Source organism: Salmo trutta, chromosome 27, assembly GCF_901001165.1.
Source record: "Salmo trutta chromosome 27, fSalTru1.1, whole genome shotgun sequence".
Taxonomy (NCBI): domain Eukaryota; kingdom Metazoa; phylum Chordata; class Actinopteri; order Salmoniformes; family Salmonidae; genus Salmo; species Salmo trutta.
The window spans coordinates 16,095,581-16,118,498 of record NC_042983.1 but is presented as its reverse complement, the minus strand read 5'-3'; the positions used below and the strand labels follow the sequence as shown (position 1 = coordinate 16,118,498).

General features: G+C 41.3%; 1 protein-coding gene across 1 annotated transcript in view; it reads left to right on the top strand.

Annotated features, from left to right (window-relative positions):
• LOC115164435 (sodium- and chloride-dependent GABA transporter ine-like) overlaps window positions 1–22,918 on the top strand; it is a 61,027-nt gene that overhangs the window by 28,518 nt on the left and 9,591 nt on the right. Inside the window, exons 3-7 of the mRNA XM_029716898.1 lie at window positions 5,451–5,661; window positions 7,727–7,859; window positions 13,043–13,177; window positions 13,630–13,733; window positions 16,498–16,622. Of these exons, the coding sequence (XP_029572758.1) occupies window positions 5,451–5,661; window positions 7,727–7,859; window positions 13,043–13,177; window positions 13,630–13,733; window positions 16,498–16,622 (708 nt within the window). The remainder of the gene's footprint in view (window positions 1–5,450; window positions 5,662–7,726; window positions 7,860–13,042; window positions 13,178–13,629; window positions 13,734–16,497; window positions 16,623–22,918) is intronic.

Sequence of the window (22,918 nt, the reverse complement as noted above, 5' to 3'; positions counted from 1 at the left end):
TTTTGCATGCTCTGACTCAACTTTTACTTTATTTTCACTAAATGTATCCACTATCATTTCTTGCAATAACGTTGAACATCAAATCGGCAGTTACATACCACAATTCCGGCTTCGACTTCGACTCATCTGCCCTGGGTTTTTTCTGTAATTCCATCCCAATGTTCGGGCTACCCAAGAGGAAATGCTGGCATTACAGAGACAAGAGACATCCTGGAGAGATTAAGGCGAAGGGAAAACCGGGCCACCTGCATTTTTTTACTGGCCTAAAATGGATGACCTCAGATCACGGATTAGCTACCAATGGGACTCTAGATACTGCAATATTCTCTGCTTTTCTGAAACGTGGCTCTCGGACAAGATGCTATCCAACTCAATGGATTCTCCATTAACCGTGCGGACAGGACAGTGGAGTAAGGGAAATCAAGAGGGGGAGGGGTTTGCCTCTTCATCAACAACAACTGGTTTGCTGACTCGAGAGCGGTAGAAAACTCGACCCATTGTTCACCTGTCATGGAATACCAGATGGTCAAATGCCAACCCTTCTACCTCCCAGGGGATTTTCAGCTGTTATTGTGACTGTTGTATACATTCCACTTCAGGACAAGAAAATAACAAACTGGCACTTAACAAACTGTATGAGCCTATAAACAAGCAGGAAAACGTACCTCCATAGGCTGCTTTTCTGGTTGCCGGCGATATTAATTTTGCGTCATTAAGACACGTGATGCCCAACGTCCATCAACACGTCTCCTTCACCAATAGGAGCGATAAAGGCTTAGACCACTGTTATTCTACCCACAAGCAAGCATACAAGGCCCTCCCTCATCCGCAATTCTGAAAATCAGATCATGTATCCATACTCCTGTTTACAAGCAGAATCTCAAACAGGAAGTACCCGTGACTCGTTCCATTGAGAAATTGTCACCCAGAATCAGAGGTTATGCTACAGTACTGATTTTTTTTTTTTAGGGCTGGTTGGAATATGTTTTGAGACTCCACAGATAACATCAACAAGCTAACCACCTCCGTCACCAGCTTCATTAGGAAATGCGTCACGTTGTTTCCCCAATCGAAAGCCCTGGATTAACACTGAGGGTGACACTAAACTGGGGCGGCAGGTAGCCTAGTGGTTAGAGCGTTGGACTTGTAACCGAAAGGTTGCAAGATCGAATCCCCGAGCTGACAAGGTAAAAATCTGTCTTTCTGCCCCTGAACAAGGCAGTTTGAAAATCGTTAAATAGACCAGGCAGCGGTACCGGTGCATCAAGTCTGACACCAACAGGCTCCTGAACAGTTCCTATCCCCAAGCCATAAGACTGCTAAAAAACCCAGCCAGATGTCTAAATGGACTATCAGAGTTGACCCTTGTGTTTTTTATTTGATTTATGTTTTTGCACTGTCTTTATGCACACCCACAGGGCGCTACATACTCACGCACACTGAACCTCCAACACACACACACTCACTTCATAATTTGCTCACACACAAACACACACACATAATATGCACATACATTTGTACTGACTCTACACCAGGGGTTCCCAAACTTTTTGGGCCCCACGACCCCATGTTGATATCTGACAGTTCTCGGAACCCCAACAATGTGAAAAACATTATGTAATTAACAGCCAATGTTTACTTTTTTATTTGGTGCTATGACAGTCAATTTAAAAATATTCTAACAGTATTTCTGATTGTCTTCTCAACTCACCATCACATACTTTTAATGTAAGTAGTTGACCGTCAATTGCAAATTAGTCAGACATAATATACATTATCTCACCCCCACTAATGAGATGGGTGTGCTTGATGCATGTCACGTCGGACCTTCTCAAAGTTAGGGGGCATCGTCGATAGTGCGCACCTCATCTCTGCTGTTACATCCAACCTGGATCGATATTTGGTTTTAATGCAGACGAGAGCTCTGAATCCAGCTTCACACAGATATGAGCTGACAAAGGCTACCATGGGTTTTATGGTGCTTTCAAGACAACTGGGAAAATTACGAGGTCAAATCATGACGTCAGTGATCTTCAGGTCGGAAAGTCTGAGCTTTAAAAAGAGGCCCGAGTCTGAATTCTGAGTTGGATGACCTTTCAAAACGTTTTTTTCCCACTCAGAGCTTGCATTTTTTTTAGTTCGGCAGGGTATTATTCCCTTTGAGTCAGGAACCAAAACTCCTCTTTAGTGACCTGTGAATGCATTCAGTCACATCACTTACTGGCATGTCAACTGAGCCAGGATCACAGTCAAACGGATTGGGCCGTAGGTCCCGAAGTGCTCCTCCAAGCGGTGGAGGTGAGCAGTCATCACTCGTATGGGACAGTTACTGATGCTGTTTTCTGTTCAGCCGAGGGAAGCGGGCATGGTTTGCTTTTGAAAGTCTCTCCAATAAGAATGATTTCCTCTGAATCCACTGATTCAGTCATTCATCTGTATAATGTCTTTGTATTTCCCCTGCAAACTTCCATTCAGTTTGTTCAGTTTTCCAAATATGTCTGTTCCATTTTCGTGGACTACACAGAAAATGTATTCATTACACACAGTCAACCAAGTATTTCATTTTAATTTTAATTTAATTTTTTACATCCATTGTGAATGACAACAGTTCCCCTCTCAATGCGAAAAATCTTTCCAACACTCTCCCCTCGATAACCACCAAGCCTCAGTATTAAATAGAACATTGTCATGCTCTAGATCCACATCTGTGCCACCATTCCATCCCATGGAATCTGTTTTTAGTCAATACAGCCACAGCACACTGAACATCCGCTGTGCCCTTTCATTCTCGTGAGATGGAACAAGATGTCTTCAGGAATAGCATCCCCGACATGTATAGCGAACAAAAGCAATAGATGGGCATCTTAGCCCTCAAAGCTAACATCCATTTGGAGAGCATAAGCTGCGGGAGTTTGAGTCATTTCAGTCCGTTTCCTCTGTATTGCTAGCAATAGCAATTCTTCATTTAACAGGGATGTCTGACAAAGGTATTGATTGGAGTTTCTGTGTCTCTGCAATAATGTGTGGTTTCATAGCATAGCGGACCTAGTTATTCACCGTGGGAATGATTCAAGTGCAATGGTCAAGTGTTGCCCTTTCCCACATTACAATGATTTTGAGATACAAAGACGATATTATAAAATATTTTATTCTTCTTCAGGATTTTGGAAAATTCTCCCTCGACTCCGTTTTCATATCAGGCGACCCCCAACCCCGTAGTTTTGGAACCGCTGCTCTACACACACGCACACCCACTCACATACAATTATCATATACGCTGTTGTTACTCTGTTTATCATCCTGATGCCTAGTCGCCTTACACCTATACATATCTACCTCTATCACTCCAGTATCCTTGCACATTTTTCTTCTTTTTATTTGTGCTTTTTTGTTCTACCTTATGTTATTTTTAGTATTACATTGTTATTGATTACTGCACTGTTGGGGTTAGAGCATTTCACTGTACTTGTCCACATGACATTAGAACTTGTAACCTCACAGATTTGTTTGTAGAGATTCAGTTCTTCTCTGAGTACATGTATGTATATTCTGTAATGCAGAGTCCCAGTGGAAAGATTTATGAACAGTAGACACAGTCATTAAGACACTACTGCTAAACTGTCTCCACATATTTTAGGCGATAAGGACTTTTTTAATTAAAACTATTCAGAGAAGAGAAACTCAACACTGTTTCTGACTAATTAAACTTTTTGATAATTGTGAATTGGCTGGCTGACACAGTTAAGCCCAGCTTTCGGTGATGTCTTATGAAAAATTGCACAATGTTTGGTTATTCAGCATTCAACTGAGAGACACTTGACCCAGCACAGTAGGGGACCCAGGTCAAGTCCGGGTAGTGAACCTGAACTGCTTTAATCATTAGGTCTAATCATAAGATCTAATCATGTCACAGGGATGTAGTTATAATACTTGAGTCATTGTGTAAACCAACAGAAACAAGAACTGCAACAAAAAGCTAAGAAATAAACCCAATTGAAACTATACTATATATACAAAAGTATGTGGATACCCCTTCAAATTAGTGGATTTGGATATTCAGCCATGCCTGTTGCTGATGGGTGTATAAAATCGATCACACAGCCATGCGATCTCCATAGACAAACATTGGCAGTAGAATGGCCTTACTGAAGAGCTCAGTGACTTTCAACGTGGCACTGTCATAGGATGCCACCTTTCCAACAAGTCAGTCACATTTCTGCCCTGCTAGAGCTGCCCCAGTCGACTGTAAGTGCTGTTATTGTGAAGTGGATTTGTCTAGGAGCAGCAACGGCTCACCCGCGAAGTGGTGGGCCACAAATGCTCACAGAACAGGACTGACGAGTGCTGAAGCGCATAACGTGTAAAACCGTCTGTCCTCGGTTGCAACACTCTCACTACCGAGTTCCAAACTGCCTCTGGAAGCAACTTCAGCACAAGAACTGTTCGTTGGGAGCTTCATGAAATGGGTTTCCATGGCCGAGCAGCCGCACACAATGTAGTGTGTGTGTCTGTACAGTTGAAGTCGGAAGTTTGCATACACCTTAGCCAAATACATTTAAACTCAGTTTTTCACAATTCCTGACATTTAATCCTAGTAAAAATTCCCTGTCTTAGGTCAGTTAGCATCACCACTTTATTTTAAGAATGTGAAATGTCAGAATAATAGTAGTGAGTGATTTATTTCAGCTTTTATTTCTTTCATCACATTCCCAGTGGGTCAGAAGTTTATATACAGTCAATTAGTATTTGATAGCATTGCCAATAAATATTTTAACTTGGATCAAACATTTTGGGTAGCCGTGGAATGAGTTTGGAACGTGCTCTAAGGACTTATTTTTCTTGAGCTTTGGCTTTCCTGGAAAGTGTTTGTCGGATTGCACACTCAGCGGGTCGGTAACAACCGGATGCATCCAGTTTTCAGGGGAAATGGAAAGAGAGCCTGTGACGCGACTTCCGCTTTAGAGTAACATTCCATCTGAACCCCTCCTCGACATTTAATGGATTGGTTGAACAGTGCAGAAGAGAACCTTCCCCCGACCAGAACGATAGAAACGCTGCTCAGGCATTTATTGTACGCCTGCTACGCTAGTTTAGTCGGATTGTGGCAACATTCATGTCTAAAACCCTACCATAGCAGCTATTCATCTTTCTTGGAACCTCACATTCTTGCTGGATGAATTTCTCCAAGTACCACACTAACTGGAAGTGTACCTTCTTTGTACAGTATCTTTAAAAAAAAAACTTTGTCCACAGCAAATTGTTAATGGGAGCACTACCATTGTTGTTTACCCAGGCCTACCTTTACAGATCCACATAAAGTTCAGTACACTGCCGAAGGAGGTCCATACACAAGAGACACCAGAGGAGACAGTAGCTACTGCTGCTTGGCCGTCACCACTGTAGGAAAGGTATCTTACTTTGTCCTCTGTGCCCTCCCTGTTGCTCTACAGGTGTGGGCATTGCCACAGTTGTGATCTCCTTTGTGCTCTGCACCTACTACAATGTTCTTATGAGCTGGGCGCTCTACTACTTCTTCAACTCATTCCGAGCCATCCTCCCCTGGCAGTCCTGCAACAACACCTGGAATGCCGTGGGTAACTGCTCCAGTGGTTTCCCTGGAAACGCCACCCACCTGCAATCAGCCAGTCAGCAGTACTTTGAGTAAGCACTGACCACCTGGGCACAAACTGGTTGAATTGACGTTGTTTCATTGTAATTTGTCAACGTATTGTGCCATGGAATCTGTTTTAAAATACATTGGATTTGCAAAAAGTAATCAACATTAACTGTTTTGAGGGTAAAATTTCAACCACAGGATTATGTCCTAATGGTAACCCATTTTCAACATTGACAAACCTTTGTATTAAATATGTTGAATTTGTCCCTTTGAAACAACGTCAGATCTTCAAATGTTATATCCACTATCAAAAAACTGAACATTAGGCTGGGCAGCAGCTCCTACTGATGAGTTGATCTACAGCTATTAATTTGGTCTCCCATCCACAGGTTTAACCAAGCCCAGCCATGCTTATATTACCAATGTGCTATTGTCAGAATGATTATTGAGTGACCTCTTAGCAACAGTGAATATATTTAGTTATTATCAGTCATTCCAGAAGGGTAAGTTTAACAGAGCAAATGAAATGGAACCATAGTTTATAAGTCATATCACCAATGATACCATTTAGGCCTATATACCATTTGCAAAGTCATCAGCAGCTATTGTTAAACTAAAAATAAACAAATATAGGCCTACGGTTTCAAGCTTTTCTTGACTTCAAATGTAATCTTCAAGTGAATCATTAATATGATGGATTCACATCTCAACCAACAACCGAAGTTAAAGAATAGGACTAATTCAAATCAAACTTTATTTAAAGTGCATTTAAAGTTTGATTAGATTTAGTCCTATTCTTAAACTTAGATTTTGTAATTTTTTTTATTTTTTGTTTAGATGGAGACGTGAATCCAACAAATAAATTATTAATTTGTAGACAAACTGGATATCGATTTATGTTTGGTTATCAACACAACCAAATATCAACATTTGAAGGAGATGTATTTTCTGCTTGGATAGTTCCATCTGTGCCACTGACTTAGTCTCTCTTTTTAATTCCAGTTTGTCTATAAATGAATAATTGATATGTTGGATTCATGTCTCAATCTCAACCCCAAAAATGTAAGTTAAAGAATAGGACTAAATATAACTTTAAATGCACTTTAAATAAAGTTTGATGTAATTTAGTCCTATTCTTTAACTTTGATTATTGGTTGAGATGGAGATGTGAATCCAACATATAAATTATTAATTTATAGTCAAACTGGAATTTGATATCACTTTTGCAATACAGTTAATTGCCTATTAAGTTTACGTCTCCAACTAAACCAAAATTAAAAGTTACAGAATAAGATTAAACCAGTGGCTGAGATCAAACTTTTCAAGCATTAGATGTTCTTTTAAATGTTAACATTTGGATTCATTGTCAACCAAACACAATTCAATAATATTTTTGTAATGCAGTAAATAGTGTAAAGTTAGGGCTATCTTACAAACTAATGTAACAGTAGTTATTCAACCTGAGTAACACATCCATGGCCACATTTTGAGGTTAGCCTAATGTAACTATTAATGTATTTTTATGTGATCATAGAAAGCATGCATGTTCAAGATAGCATGCAAAGATAGCAGAATCTTGAACAGCATTGATCACTTGCACTATGTACTTTGTCATGTGGTTGTGATATTAGATGAAGCACAGTGATAATCCATTAAGTTGTTGTGTTAATTCAAAATATCTGACATTGTTTTTCCATTGGAATTTGGTTGTACTTTTAGATGGTTGAAAGCAGTAATAACACATTGGGAATTCAACAAACTTCTGGCTGTCTTTTTGAGTTGGTTAATTAAGGTTGAAATCTCATTGGGAATCTTCATTTAATATTTTTTTTATTGATGTAGTGGTAGGGCCTGAAAGTCGCAGACATGGGTAAGGCTCAGGACTCTTGTAGTTATTGTTATAGCTTGTTTTTATCGCAGAGGGTTTGTACTCTCTTGGGGTTTTCATTACTTTTCTCACCATATGATTACCCAAAGTTGGATGTGAATTGGAGCAGGACAGATTACTGTAAAGTCAGGGATTTTGTGTTATTGAATGACAACAGTATGATAAGCTATGAAGGTTTCTTTAGCTTTGTTTCCCATCCTGACCTTTCCTTCCTCTCTCAGTCACAGGCTTCTGGAGATAACCAATGGTATTGAGGATGCAGGAGGACTACGCTGGGAGCTGTTTGGCATCCTCATCCTGGCCTGGGTCATTGTCTACTTGTGCATCTTTAAAGGCGTCAAATCCACTGGCAAGGTCAGAGTGCATTCTCTTCCCTCACAACAGAAGCTACTTATTGTTAGTCCTCCTCAGAGCAGTATACTCTTTCAAAAAAGTTGTTATCTAGAACCTAAAAGGGTTATTTGTTTGTTCCCATAGGATAACCCTTGTTGGTTCCATGTAGAACCCTTGTTGGTTCCATGTAGAACCCTTGTTGGTTCCATGTAGAACCCGTTTGGTTCCATGTAGAACCCTTTTGGTTCCATGTAGAACCCTTTTGGGTTCCATATAGAGCCCTTTCCACAGAGGGTTCTACATGGAATCCAAAATGGTTCTACCTAGAACAAAAAGGATTTTACCCGGAACCAAGAAGGGTTCTCCTATGGGACAGCCGAATAACCTCTACACCCTTTTTTCTAAGAGTGTAGATTATTTAGTGTTTGTAATTTGTGGTATAGGTTAACTGAAGTGTATAGATGTTGTTTCATTTGAAATGGTTGCGCTCACCAGTGATACTCGTTGTCCTTAAATGTATATACGTTTAAAACTTTTGTATACTCAGGCTGTCTCGTTAGTGGGGAATCATTATACATGTTTAAGGGTTTTCCATTGCCTTGTGTGGCCTACATTGTTGGTGGGAGTGGGAGGAGCACTAATGGTTGTCAAATATCATGTTTCTCCTCCTGGAGTTTAGAGGAGACAGAATCTGTTCCACCTCTATGTTGTTTCATACATTTTTCTTTTACATTTTGATCAAAAATATGAATGTGTTATCTCCAAACTGTCTATTCGATCAACTAACATATAAACTACATGACCAAAAATATGTGGAACTTCTTATTCCAAAATCATGGGCATTACTATGGAGTTGGTCCCCCCTTTGCTGCTATAACTGCCTACACTCTTCTGGGAAGGCTTTCCATGAGACATTGGAACATTGTTGCGGGGACTTGCTTTCGTTCAGAGTAGAGGTTGACCGATTAATCGGAATGGCCGATTTATTAGGGCCGATTTCAAGTTTTCATAACAATTGGTAATCGGTATTTTTGGCCGCCGATTTACTTTTATTTTGTTTTTAAATTTTTTAACTAGGCAAGTCAGTTAAGAACACATTCTTATTTTCAATGACGGCCTAGGAACGGTGGGTTAACTACCTTGTTCAGGGGCAGAACAACATTTTTTTACCTTGTCAGCTTGGGGATTCAATCTTGCAACCTTACGGTTAACTAGTCCAACGCTCTAACCACCTGCTTTACATTGCACTCCACGAGGAGCCTGCCTGTTACGCGAATGCCGTAAGAAGCCAAGGTAAGTTGCTAGCTAGCATTAAACTTATCTTATAAAAAACAATCAATCAATCAATCATAATCACTAGTTAACTACACATGGTTGATGATATTACTAGTTTATCTAGCCTGTCCTGCGTTGCATATAATCGATGCGATGCGCATTCGCAAAAAAGGACAGTCGTTGCTCTAACTTTTACCTAACCATAAACATCAATGTCTTTCTTAAAATCAATACACAAGTATATATTTTTAAACTTGCATATTTAGTTAATATTGCCTGCTAACATTAATTTCTTTTAACTATGGAAAATGTCACCTCTGCAACAGAGTCAGGGTATATGCAGCAGTTTGGGCCACCTGGCTCGTTGCGAACTGTGTGAATACTATTTCTTCCTAACAAAGACAGCCAACTTCACCAAACGGGGGATGATTTAACAAAAGCGCATTTGCTTAAAAAGCACAATCGTTGCACAACTGTACCTAACCATAAACATCAATGCCTTTCTTAAAATCAATACACAGAAGTATATATTTTTAAACCTGCATATTTAGCTAAAATAAATCCAGGTTAGCAGGCAATATTAACCAGGTGAAATTGTGTCACTTCTCTTCCGTTCATTGCACGCAGAGTCAGGGTATATGCAACAGTTTGGGCCCCCTGGCTCGTTGCGAACTAATTAGCCAGAATTTTACGTAATTATGACATAACATTGAAGGTTGTGCAATGTAACAGGAATATTTTGACTTATGGATGCCACCCGTGAGATAAAATATGGAACGGTTCCGTATTTCACTGAAAGAATAAACGTGATAGTTTCCGGATTTGACCATATTAATGACCTAAGGCTCGTGTTTCTGTGTGTTATTATGTTATAATTAAGTCTATGATTTGATAGAGCAGTCTGACTGAGCGATGGTAGGCACCAGCAGGCTCGTAAGCATTCATTCAAAACAACACTTTCGTGTGTTTTGCCAGCAGCTCTTCGCAATGCATTGCGCTGTTTATGACTTCAAGCCTGTCAACTACCAAGATTAGGCTGGTGTAACCGATATGAAATGGCTAGCTAGTTAGCGTTTCAAACATCACTCGCTCTGAGACTTGGAGTAGTTGTTTCCCTTGCTCTACATGGGTAACGCTGCTTCGAGGGTGGCTGTTGTCGATGTGTTCCTGATTTGAGCCCAGGTAGGAGCGAGGAGAGGGACGGAAGCTATACTATTACACTGGCAATACTAAAGTGCCTGTAAGAACATCCAATAGTCAAATGTATATGAAATACAAATCTTATAGAGAGAAATAGTCCTATAATTCCTATAATAACTACAACCTAAAACTTCTTACCTGGGAATATTGAAGACTCATGTTAAAAGGAACCACCAGCTTTTTCATATGTTCTCATGTTCTGAGCAAGGAACTTAAACGTTAGCTTTCATACATGGCACATATTGCACTTTTACTTTCTTCTCCAACACTTTGTTTTTGCATTATTTAAACCAAATTGAACATGTTTCATTATTTATTTGAGGCTAAATTGATTTTATTGATGTATTATATTAAGTTAAAATAAGTGTTCATCACAGTATTGTTGTAATTGTCATTATTACAAATAAATCAAATAAAAAAACGGCCGATTAATCGGTATCGTTTTTTTTTGGTCCTCCAATAATTGGTATCGGCGTTGAAAAATCATAATCGGTCGACCTCTAGTTCAGAGTCGGCATTCCAATTCATCCCAACGGTGTTCGATGGGGTTTAGGTCAGAGCTCTGTGCAGGCCAGTCAAGTTCTTCCACACCGATCTCGACAAGCCATTTCTTGCTTGCCTTGCTTGTCATTGCTGAAACGGGAAAGGGCCTTCCCCAAACTGTTGCCACAAATGTGGACGCACAGAATCGAACCATGAAAAACAGCCCCAGACCATTATTCCTCCTCCACCAAACTTTACAGTTGGCACTATGCATTTGGGCATGTAGTGTTCTCCTGGCGTCCGCCAAACCCAGATTTGTCAGTCGGACTGCCAGATGGTGAAGCGTGATTCATCACTCCAGAGAACTCGTTTCCACTGCTCCAGAGTCCAATGGTGGTGAGCTTTACACCACTCCAGCCGACGCTTGGCATTGCGCACGGTGATCTTAGGCTTGTGTGCGTCTGCTCGGCCATGGAAACTCATTTCGTGAAGCTCCCGCCGAATAATTTTTGTGCTGACGTTGCTTCAAGAGGCAGTTTGCAACTGGGTAGTGAGGGTTGCAATCGAGGTCAGACGATTTTTACGCGCCTAAGCACTCGCCGGTCCCGTTCTGTGAGCTTGTGTGGCTTACCACTTTGCGGCTGAGTCGTTGTTGCTTCTAGACGTTTCCACTTCACAATAACAGCACTTAAAGTTGACCGGGTCAGCTCTGGCAGGGCAGAAATTTGAGGAACTGACTTGTTGGAAAGGTACCACCGTCATAGGATGCCACGCTCAACAGTAAGGCCATTCTACTGCCAATGTTTGTCTAAAATGTTATGCAACTGGTGTGCCCGAAATAGCCGAATCCACTCATTTGAAGGGGTGTCCACATACTTTTGTGTATATATAGTGTAGCTCTGACAGACATTCATATTCCACAAGGCATGCAACTAAAGGTCTCTTCAGAGTCCCTAAAGCCAAAATTAATTCAAGGCAAAGCACAGTAATAGATAGAGCCATGATGGCATGGAACTCCTTGCCATCTCAAATCTGAGTAAGCAAGCTGCAAAAGTAGCGTTATAAACCAAATAAAACAGCACAACACCTCTGACCTAAATAGCCGTAGCATCGCCCTCTCGAGCACAGCTGGTGTTTTGGGTTAAAGATAAGATATGCCCTTGGCATCAGGATATCAGGGCCTACTCAGAGAAAGCAATTGTAACCAAAGCCTCAGAGTAAGGGCGTCCTGCTCTTTATTATCAGATTACTGATGTTAGTCAGTAGAGCAAAGTTTTATTGAAGTGTATTCTTATTTTGTGTGTGACTGATGGGTGCTGCTGGGTGTGAGTGTGGTGCGGGGGTTGAAAATGGAAATGTAAAACACGTTTATGAGAACCGGAGGAAACTGCATAAGTTAACCAGAGGAAACTCCATATCGAGGAGACTTCATTCATTTTATGAATAACTCCAAAGGCTAAGCACTATACCTTAGCTACCTCTTTACGGGCAGTAGACTGAAAACCATTACACTTTACCTCAATTAACCCTTTATGGGTGGTAGACTGTAGCACAGCAAATGTTTAGTTCATTTCTATGCACAAGACAGGGTGAAGGACGTAAGTGAACCCCATCTGATGATATGATGATCTCTAAAAAGTTAACTTCTGTAGCTAAAGAGAAGGATTCAATTGAAAGTTAAGCTGCAGAAAAATCCAACATGGTTGCTGAGGTGAAGGATTAAATTGAAGCCTTAGGGGGGAGGAAACTCCATCTGCTGCTCATTTATGAACTGAATGGCACGGTTGCTAGGGTGAAAACTGTGGTTAAAGCCTTAGCTGGAGGAATTAGTATATTTGACATTGTTGTTTTATTACTCCTGTATGAGAAGACCTAAATAGTCGTCAGTGACTATATATTTAGTGACTATGTATTTAGTTTTTGTTTTTTCCACAAATCGAGTGCACTGGGCTTTATTATTCCTGTATGATAAGGCAATAATAGTCGTAGGTAGCACAGGGAGAAGAAATGATCTATTACCTGTATATTAATGTTATGTATTGTCCTTTTATGTAGTTCTGTCCTTCAGCTGTAATTGTCTATTAATGTTATGTATTTTGTCATGTTATATGTTTTGTGTGGAGCCCAGGAAGAGTAGCTGCAGCTTGGTTGTAGCTAATGTGGATCCTAATAAAACAAGACATAAATGCATTTAATCTAATATTCTACTTACTGAATATGTTTTCTTCTCACTCTCTGTGCTTTAGGTTGTTTATTTCACAGCCACGTTCCCATACTTCATTCTGTTCGCCTTGCTCATCAACAATGTCCAGCTTCCCGGGGCCAAGAATGGGATGTTCTACTTCCTGAAGCCTAAGTGGAGCAAGCTGCTTGAAGTTCAGGTCTGACATACTGTAGGAGAGGATCAATGAGGATTAAGGGGTGGTTTCCCGGACACACATTAAGCCTACTACACTCTTAGAAAAAAGGATTCTTCGGCTGTCCCCATAGGTGAACCCTTTTATGTTCCAGGTAGAACCCTTTTGGGCTCCATGTCAAACCCTCTGTGGAAAGGGTTCTACATGGAACTCAAAAGAGTTCTACCTGGAAACAAAAAGGGTTCTTCAAAGGGTTCTCCTATGGGGACAGCCGAAGAACCCATTTAGGTTCTAGATAGCACCTTTTTTTCTAAGAGTGTAGTCTTGGACAACATTGAAAAAGATTTTTAGTCCAGGATTAGGCTTAATCTGTTACTGGGAAATCACCTAGAAGTGTATTTGTGTTCTTGTTTTACAGTATGAGTAAAGAAGTTGTGTCCCTCTCTCTTTATCCGCTCACCTCTGCCGTTCTGCAGGTGTGGGTTAACGCTGCAGCCCAGGTATTCAACTCCATTGGAATTGGATTTGGCTCCATGATCTCCATGGCCAGTTACAACAAGTTCAACAATAACATCCTTAGGTTAGACATGCAGTCTCCTATACCAACCACTACAGTACCACTTTGTCTTTACCATGATTGTCCGCAGATCCACAGTGTAATTCTATAGTTAAAACATAACTGCCTCTCAGTAGTGGTGTGTGGGTAAAATCACTGGGGAAGCCAATTTTGGGAAAAAAAGCCATATTACAACCTATGTGTTTTGATAGTTGCGTTGTTTGCTCTATAACATGTTAGTTCATATGCCTTGACAATGTGATATATAGTCCTAGGCCGAAACAATAAGAAGACATATTGGCAGAATAAATTTAACCACGCCTTTGTTTCATCACAAAACCGGAAAGCAACATCTGTCCGGTGGAGTCCACAAAACATATTGCACGTAACAAACAGTTACATGACCTACGGCATGGTCAATCAACTTAATGTTTCTGACATTTTTGGACTACTAAACAACTATTGATTTAGAACACAGGAGAGTTACCGCAAGTCACAAAGAAAACAGGAGCTGCCTCCACTATTCCAGCACCATTTCAACATCATTAAATCACCTATGCTTAGTCTAATAAATACAGTGACAACTAAAAGATTCCAAAAACAATTTAGTCCATTCAACGTAAGCTAAATATCATGTGGCTGTCCATGGCACTGATTTGTGCGTGCGTAAGTAGAAAAAACATGTTGACTCAACCTACTTGTAAAGAAATGCCAATGCCATCCTCCTCTCTCATGTTGCTGAAATGGTCTTTAACTCTGTCATACAGTACACGCTTTTAGTTTTTGTTGTCCTAAGGTACCTGGCTAAAATACTTGCTCGCTAGCCTAGCTTCCTTTCATGGGCAATGATTATCCAGCTAGTTAACATTAGCCTACTACATCTAGCTACATATTGAACTTCCATCCTCTCAAGCCAGAGGCACAATGTATGAATTGATGGTTGGATCAGAATCGTTGTTATAATCATTGGCCAGTACGGAGAATTACGTAAGTAAAACCACAAGTCCAAATCTCCGTTCATGGTTAATTTAGTAAAGGGCAATTTTACCTAGCTAGCTAGCCACCGGAGGACAACAACACAACGTAATGCATCAGTTACATTTTTTTCTGTCAAATTACGATTGGCTTGATTTGATGTGAAGCCAAATCCAAACAGGCTTCCCTTGATACTTTTTTTTTTGTGCGCCAGGACCATTCACAGTTGATCTCATTCAGTTTGGCTCAACGCTGATTGGCTATTGTATAAAGAAAAATATCAACGGAGGCCAAATGCTCGCTGGCTTCCCTTGCACTCAATGCTACGGGCGGCATCAATATCATTGTCATCTCCCGTCTGGATTACTGCAACTCGCTGTTGGCGGGGCTCCCTGCCTGTGCCATTAAACCCCTACAACTCATCCAGAACGCCGCAGCCCGTCTGGAGTTCAACCTTCCCAAGTTCTCTCACGTCACCCCGCTCCTCCGCTCTCTCCACTGGCTTCCAGTTGAAGCTCGCATCCGCTACAAGACCATGGTGCTTGCCTACGGAGCTGTGAGGGGAACAGCACCTCCGTACCTTCAGGCTCTGATCAGTCACTACACCCAAAGAAGGGCACTGTGTTCATCCACCTCTGGCCTGCTCGCCTCCCTACCTCTGCGGAAGCACAGTTCCCACTCAGCCCAGTCAAAACTGTTCGCTGCTCTGGCACCCCAATGGTGGAACAAGCTCCTTCACGACGCCAGGACAGCGGAGTCAATCACCACCTTCCGGAGACACCTGAAACCCCACCTCTTTAAGGAATACCTGGGATAAGATAAAGTAATCCTTCTAACCCACCCCCCCTACCCCCCCCCCTCCAAAAAAAAAGATAAATGTACTGTTGTAAAGTGGTTGTTCCACTGGATATCATAAGGTGAATGCACCAATTTGTAAGTCGCTTTGGATAAGAGCGTCTGCTAAATGACGTAAATGTAAATGTAAATATCATACTAATTTTGACCAGATGGCATCAGAAAAATGGGCTACACATCCAGAGACCGAGGGAAGCTGTTTCGCTCGCTCGGATGCTTTCTCCGGTGAGATACATTCAGCTTCTTGTGAATTGAGAGAAAATTATGAAACACAGAGACGAAAGATACATTTTATTTATTTTTTGTCTATTTTTGGGGGATTTTCCCTTGGCAACCATGAAGACGTCCCACTGCTGCCTCTCATGGCGACTAAGAGTAGTTAACTGTGTCTTCTCAATAAGTCCCACCATATTTTGTACATCCACAGATCCGTTAATACATTCCCGATTTGTGAGCTTAAAAATGTGCACTGTAGTGCTGTTTCCCATAATTGGTATCAATTAAAAATGTAAACACTAAAGATCCCTGTGTGAGCATGTAATGTTATCAATGACTAAATCCCCTCCATACATTCTTCTAAGGGAGGCACTGCTGCTCCTCCTTTTAAAGTCATATCTAGTTCAAATCAGTGTTATTCTATCTTAGTCCTGTGAGAATAGCTAAATAGACATACCATGTGCGATGAGGATGTTGTTTTGCGGACTAAAATGTTATTTCAGATTTGAGAACACTATTAGCTTTGACGAAGGCGTAAAGCCTCAGTGGAACTGGTTGATACACAAGTGCTTGGTTACTCCTCAGAAGCAACCAACCATGTTGCTTGTCCCTGGCCAGTTACTGTAGTTACTCACCACAGACTGTCCTTCAAACCAAATGGCTAGTTTTAGCCCTCAGAGCTAAGGGTTCTCCTTAGAGAAATCTCATCAGTCTGACTGTTTGTTTTCTTGTCCTCCCCTAGGGACACATTGATTGTCTCTTTAGCTAACTCGGCCACTAGTATCCTGGCTGGCTTTGTGATATTCTCAGCAATCGGCTACATGGCTCATATCCACAACCTCCCAGTGGACAACATCGCCACAGATGGTGAGTACTTCCTGTTTAAGTGGGACTTCTTTGATTGCTGTTCATCCATCTACTTCAGTGGAGGATCCTCAGAGGAGGAAGGGGAGGACCATACTCCACAGTGAATTTCATAAAAACATATATTTTTAAACATTTAAAAAGTTATCCTTTTTAGATAAAACTATACTAAATATAATCACGTCACCAAATAATTGACTAAAACACACTATTTTGCAAATAAGGTCTACAGTAGCCTCCACAGCACTCTGTAGGGTAGCACCATGGTGTAGCCAGAGGACAGCTAGCTTCCATCCTCCTCTGGGTACATTGACTTCAGTACAAAACCTAGGAGGCTCATGGTTCTCACCCCCTTCCATAGACTTACACAGTAATTATGACAACTTCCGGAGATCATTCTCCAACCTATCAGAGCTCTTGCAGCATGAACAGACATGTTGTCCACCCAATCAAAGGATCAGAGAATGAATCTAGTACTGAAAGCATAAGTTACAGCTAGCTAGCACTGCAGTGCATACAATGTGGTGAGTATTTGACTCAAAGAGAGAGCAAGACAATAGTTGAACATTCATAGGCTAGGTTGTAGCAACCTCATGATGGGCATAGGGAGAATGTTAGTATCATGTGGTAGCCTAAACCTATCGTTGTTATATTGAACTGGGTTAATGAAATAGGAATGACAGTCATCCAAATGCTGTAATAGAATTAAAGCCATGCTCATTAAAAAAAAATGTCCTCCCTCATGTTACACGGCACTGACAACCACTGATCAACTTATGACTCTTTCATTTCCAGAGTAGCTATTTAATGTCTAATTGATGGGTTATCTCCTAAAACTTCCTCTCATGGTCCAGGGCATCATGATTCATCACATTTATTTCAGCACTAAGTTTGTAAATACCTTGAATAGTGTTAATTTGTCATAGTCAATAGGTATTGATTGACCAAACAACTCCTCCCATCATTGACAGATGTTTAGTGGGTATGTAGGGAAGGAGGTCAAACATGACCCATGCCACTTTGAAGTATACACATATTGTGAACTCCTGGGAATGACACCCATAGAAGTCGAATTGAGTTCAGAACCAACACCTTCCTCCGTTTATTAGTCCCTGGAAAACTTTGGAGTTGAGTGTTGCCTCCATCCCATAGGGAAAAACAAGAACACAGAGTAGAATACAATGGGATTCATTCATAAGGATGCACTTCTCTCTGGGATGCCAGAGTGGAAAACTACAGCGTTTGGAGTGGGTGTTTTTGTAGAGTCCCCCCTCCCTACCCAGCAGGCAGATAGACGGACAGAGCTCAGAGGCCTGGGCCAGGCTGCATCAGACTGGTTGCATCCCACTAATCCTGTTCACTTCCCTTTGTGGATTTGAAAGAAATGACTGGTACATGGAAACTCCCTCCCTCCAGCCAATGCCAACACCAATCTAATAGTTTTACACTTTTGGGGAGAAAGGAAATTATTTGGACCCACTCACTGAGTGTACCTGGGTGACCAGTTAGCATGCCAATGAGACCCCACTGGGCACACACTGGTTGAATCAACGTTGTTTCCATGTCATTTCAATGAAATTTACGATAAACCAACGTGGAATAGACATTGAATTGACCTCTATGACCAGTGGGACAAGCTTCACCTGGGTATCCAAAGTAATTGATATCGTGATGGCCCATCTAAAGATGTTTAAATCAACAGAACAGTTATTCTATTCTCAGTCCTATCCTAAGGTGTGACTCAAGGAATTTTCCCAAAAGTCGCTACCTGGGATTGGGTGAAGCTCCAAAAATAAACACTAAGTTTTGTAACTATAAAAAAAATCAGCAAACACAGACACATTTGTGTCACTTCTGTCTTGTGGAGTGGGTTGTTTTTCCCTAGTAAATTGAGAACATGACGCAGTCCGGAAATGAGCCTTATTGAAGTCTTGCTTTGTCCCTTTTTAATTTTATTTTTCATTCTCTCTCTTTCTCACTGCAAGACTCAGTTGTATTATGGTTAAGTAAGTAGTTATTTCATGAATGACTGTCAGTCTTGATGGATAACCAGGACAGAACGTAGTAACTTTAAGTAAATAAGAAATAAAGTATGAACAAGTCTGTATGATGGTCTGTTAACAACTGTTTGTATGTGTATACAGTAGAACAGAAGGGTTCTCTGAATAGTTTTGCTGATTCACTTGGAGGTCTACCCCTAGGATTTATTTCAAAATAAATAAAAATAATAATAATTAAGAGCGAGATATTCAGTACCAGTCAAATGTTTGGACACATCTACTCATTAAAGGGTTTTTCTTTATTCTTACTATTTCCTACATTGTACAATAATAGTGAAGACATCAAAACTAGGAAAGAGTTAAACAAATCAAAATATATTTGAGATTCTTCAAAGTAGCCAGCCTTTGCCTTGATGACAACTTTGCACACTCTTGGCATTCTCTCAACCAGATTCACCTGGAATGCTTTTCCAACAGTCTTGAAGGAGTTCCCACATATGCTGAGCACTTGTTGGTTACCTTTCCTTCACTCTGCAGTCCAACTCATCCCAAACCATCTCAAGTGGGTTGAGGTCGGGTGATTGTGGAGGCCAGGTCATCTGATGCAGAACCATCACTCTCCTTCTTGGTCAAATAGCCCTTACAAAGCCTGGAGGTGTGTTGGGTCATTGTCCTGTTGAAAAACAAATGATAGTCCCACTAAGGGATGGCGTATCACTGCAGAATTCTGTGGTAGCCATGTTGGTTAAGTGTTCCTTGAATTCTAAAAAAATCGCTGATAGTGTCACGAGCAAAGCACCATCACACCTCCTCCATGCTTCACGGTGGGAACCACACATGCAGAGATCATCCGTTCATCTACTCTGCGTCACTAAGACACAGTGGTTGGAAACAAAAATCTCACATTTGGACTCCTCAGACCAAAGGACAGAATTCCACCGGTCTAATGTACATTGTTTCTTGGCCCAAGCAAGTCTCTTCTTCTTATTGGTGTTCTTTATTAGTGGTTTCTTTGCAGCAATTCGACCATGAAGGCCTGATTTTTAACACAGTCTCCTCTGAATAGTTGATGTTGAGGTGTGTCTGTTACTTGAACTCTGAAGCATTTATTTGGGCTGCAATTTCTGAGGCTGGTAACTCTCTAATGAACTTATCCTCTGCAGCAGAGGTAACTCTGGGTCTTCCTTTCCTGTGGTGGTCCTCATGATAGTCAGTTTCATCATAGCGCTTGATGGTTTTTGCGACTGCACTTGAAGAAACTTTCAAAGTTCTTCAAATTTTCCAAATTGACTGACCTTCATGTCTTAAAGTAATGATGGACTGTCGTTTCTCTTTGCTTATTTGAGCTGTTATTGCCATAATATGGACTTGGTATTTTACCAAATAGGGCTATCTTCTGTATACCACCCCTACCTTGTCACAACACAACTGATTGGCTCAAACGCATTAAGAAGGAAAGACATTTCACAAATGTACTTTTTAACAAGGCACATCTGTTAATTTAAATGCAGTCCAGGTGACTACCTCATGAAGCTAATTAAGAGAATGCCAAGAGTGTACAAAGCTGTCATCAAGGCAAAGGGTGGCTATTTGAAGAATCTCAAGTAAAAAATATATTTTTGATTTAACAAAAAAAAAATAGGCTTACTACATGATTCAATATGTGTTATTTCATAGTTTTGATGTCTTCATTATTATTCTACAATGTAGAAAATAGTCAAAATAAAGAAAAACCCTTGAATGAGTAGGTGTTCTAAAACTTTTGACCGGTTTTGTGTGTGTGTATATGTGTGTGTATATATATATGTGTGTGTGTGTGTGTGTGTGTGTGTGTGTGTGTGTGTGTGTGTGTGTATGTATGTGTATATATATATATGTATGTATATGTGTATATATATATATATATATATATATATATATATACTGCTCAAAAAAATAAAGGGAACACTTAAACAACACAATGTAACTCCAAGTCAATCACACTTCTGTGAAATCAAACTGTCCACTTAGGAAGCAACACTGATTGACAATAAATTTCACATGCTGTTGTGCAAATGGAATAGACAACAGGTGGAAATTATAGGCAAAAAGCAAGACACCCTCAATAAAGGAGTGGTTCAGCAGGTGGTGACCACAGACCACTTCTCAGTTCCTATGCTTCCTAGCTGATGTTTTGGTCACTTTTGAATGCTGGCGGTGCTTTCACTCTAGTGGTAGCATGAGACGGAGTCTACAACCCACACAAGTGGCTCAGGTAGTGCAGCTCATCCAGGATGGCACATCAATGCGAGCTGTGGCAAGAAGGTTTGCTGTGTCTGTCAGCGTAGTGTCCAGAGCATGGAGACGCTACCAGGAGACAGGCCAGTACATCAGGAGACGTGGAGGAGGCCGTAGGAGGGCAACAACCCAGCAGCAGGACCACTACCTCCGCCTTTGTGCAAGGAGGAGCAGGAGGAGCACTGCCAGAGCCCTGCAAAATGACCTCCAGCAGGCCACAAATGTGCATGTGTCTGCTCAAACGGTCAGAAACAGACTCCATGAGGGTGGTATGAGGGCCCGACGTCCACAGGTGGGGGTTGTGCTTACAGCCCAACACCGTGCAGGACGTTTGGCATTTGCCAGAGAACACCAAGATTGGCAAATTCGCCACTGGCGCCCTGTGCTCTTCACAGATGAAAGCAGGTTCACACTGAGCATGTGACAGACGTGACAGAGTCTGGAGATGCCGTGGAGAACGTTCTGCTGCCTGCAACTTCCTCCAGCATGACCGGTTTGGCGGTGGGTCAGTCATGGTGTGGGGTGGCATTTCTTTGGGGGGCCGCACAGCCCTCCATGTGCTCGCCAGAGGTAGCCTGACTGCCATTAGGTACCAAGATGAGATCCTCAGACCCCTTGTGAGACCATATGCTGGTGCGGTTGGCCCTGGGTTCCTCCTAATGCAAGACAATGCTAGACCTCATGTGGCTGGAGTGTGTCAGCAGTTCCTGCAAGAGGAAGGCATTGATGCTATGGACTGGCCCGCCCGTTCCCCAGACCTGAATCCTATTGAGCACATCTGGGACATCATGTCTCGCTCCATCCACCAACGCCACGTTGCACCACAGACTGTCCAGGAGTTGGCGGATGCTTTAGTCCAGGTCTGGGAGGAGATCCCTCAGGAGACCATCCGCCACCTCATCAGGAGCATGCCCAGGCATTGTAGGGAGGTCATACAGGCACGTGGAGGCCACACACACTACTGAGCCTCATTTTGACTTGTTTTAAGGACATTACATCAAAATTGGATCAGCCTGTAGTGTGGTTTTCCACTTTAATTTTGAGTGTGACTCCAAATCCAGACCTCCATGGGTTGATAAATTGGATTTCCATTGATTATTTTTGTGTGAATTTGTTGTCAGCACATTCAACTATGTAAAGAAAAAAGTATTTAATAAGATTATTTCTTTCATTCAGATCTAGGATGTGTTGTTTAAGTGTTCCCTTTATTTTTTTGAGCAGTGTATATACATACACACACACACACACACAAAACCGGTCAAAAGTTTTAGAACACCTACTCATTCAAGGGTTTTTCTTTATTTTGACTATTTTCTACATATATATATATATATATATACACACACACACACAATACTCCAATCTTGGTTTCATCAGACCAGAGAATCTTGTTTCACATGGTCTGAGAGTCTTTAGGTGCCTTTTGGCAAACTCCAAGCGGGCTGTCATGTGCCTCTTACAGAGGAGTGGCTTTCGTCTGGACACTCTACCATAAAGGCCTGATTTTGTAGAGTGCTGCAAAGATGGTTGTCCTTCTGGAAGGTTCTCCCATCTTCACAGTGGAACTCTGGAGCTCTATCAGAGTGACCACTGGGTTCTTGGTCACCTCCCTGACCTAGGCCCTTCTCCCACAATTGCTCAGTTTTGGGCCAGGCGGCCAGCTTTAGGAAGAATCTTGATGGTTCCAAACTGACATGCACTGTCAACTGTGGGATATTAAATAGAGATGTGTGTGCATTTCCAAATCATGTCCAATCAATTGAATTTACCACAGGTGGACTCCAATCAAGTTGTAGAAGCATCTCAAGGAGGATCAATGGAAACAGGATGCACCTGATCTCAATTTAGTCTCATAGCAAAGGGTCTGAATACTTATGTAAATAAGGTATTTCTGTTTTTTATTTTCAATCAATTTGCAAACATTCCTAAAAACCTGTTTTCGCTTTGTCATTATGTGGTATTGTGTGTAGTTTGAGGACATGTTTTTATTATATACATTTATAAAAAGTGAAGGGGTCTGAA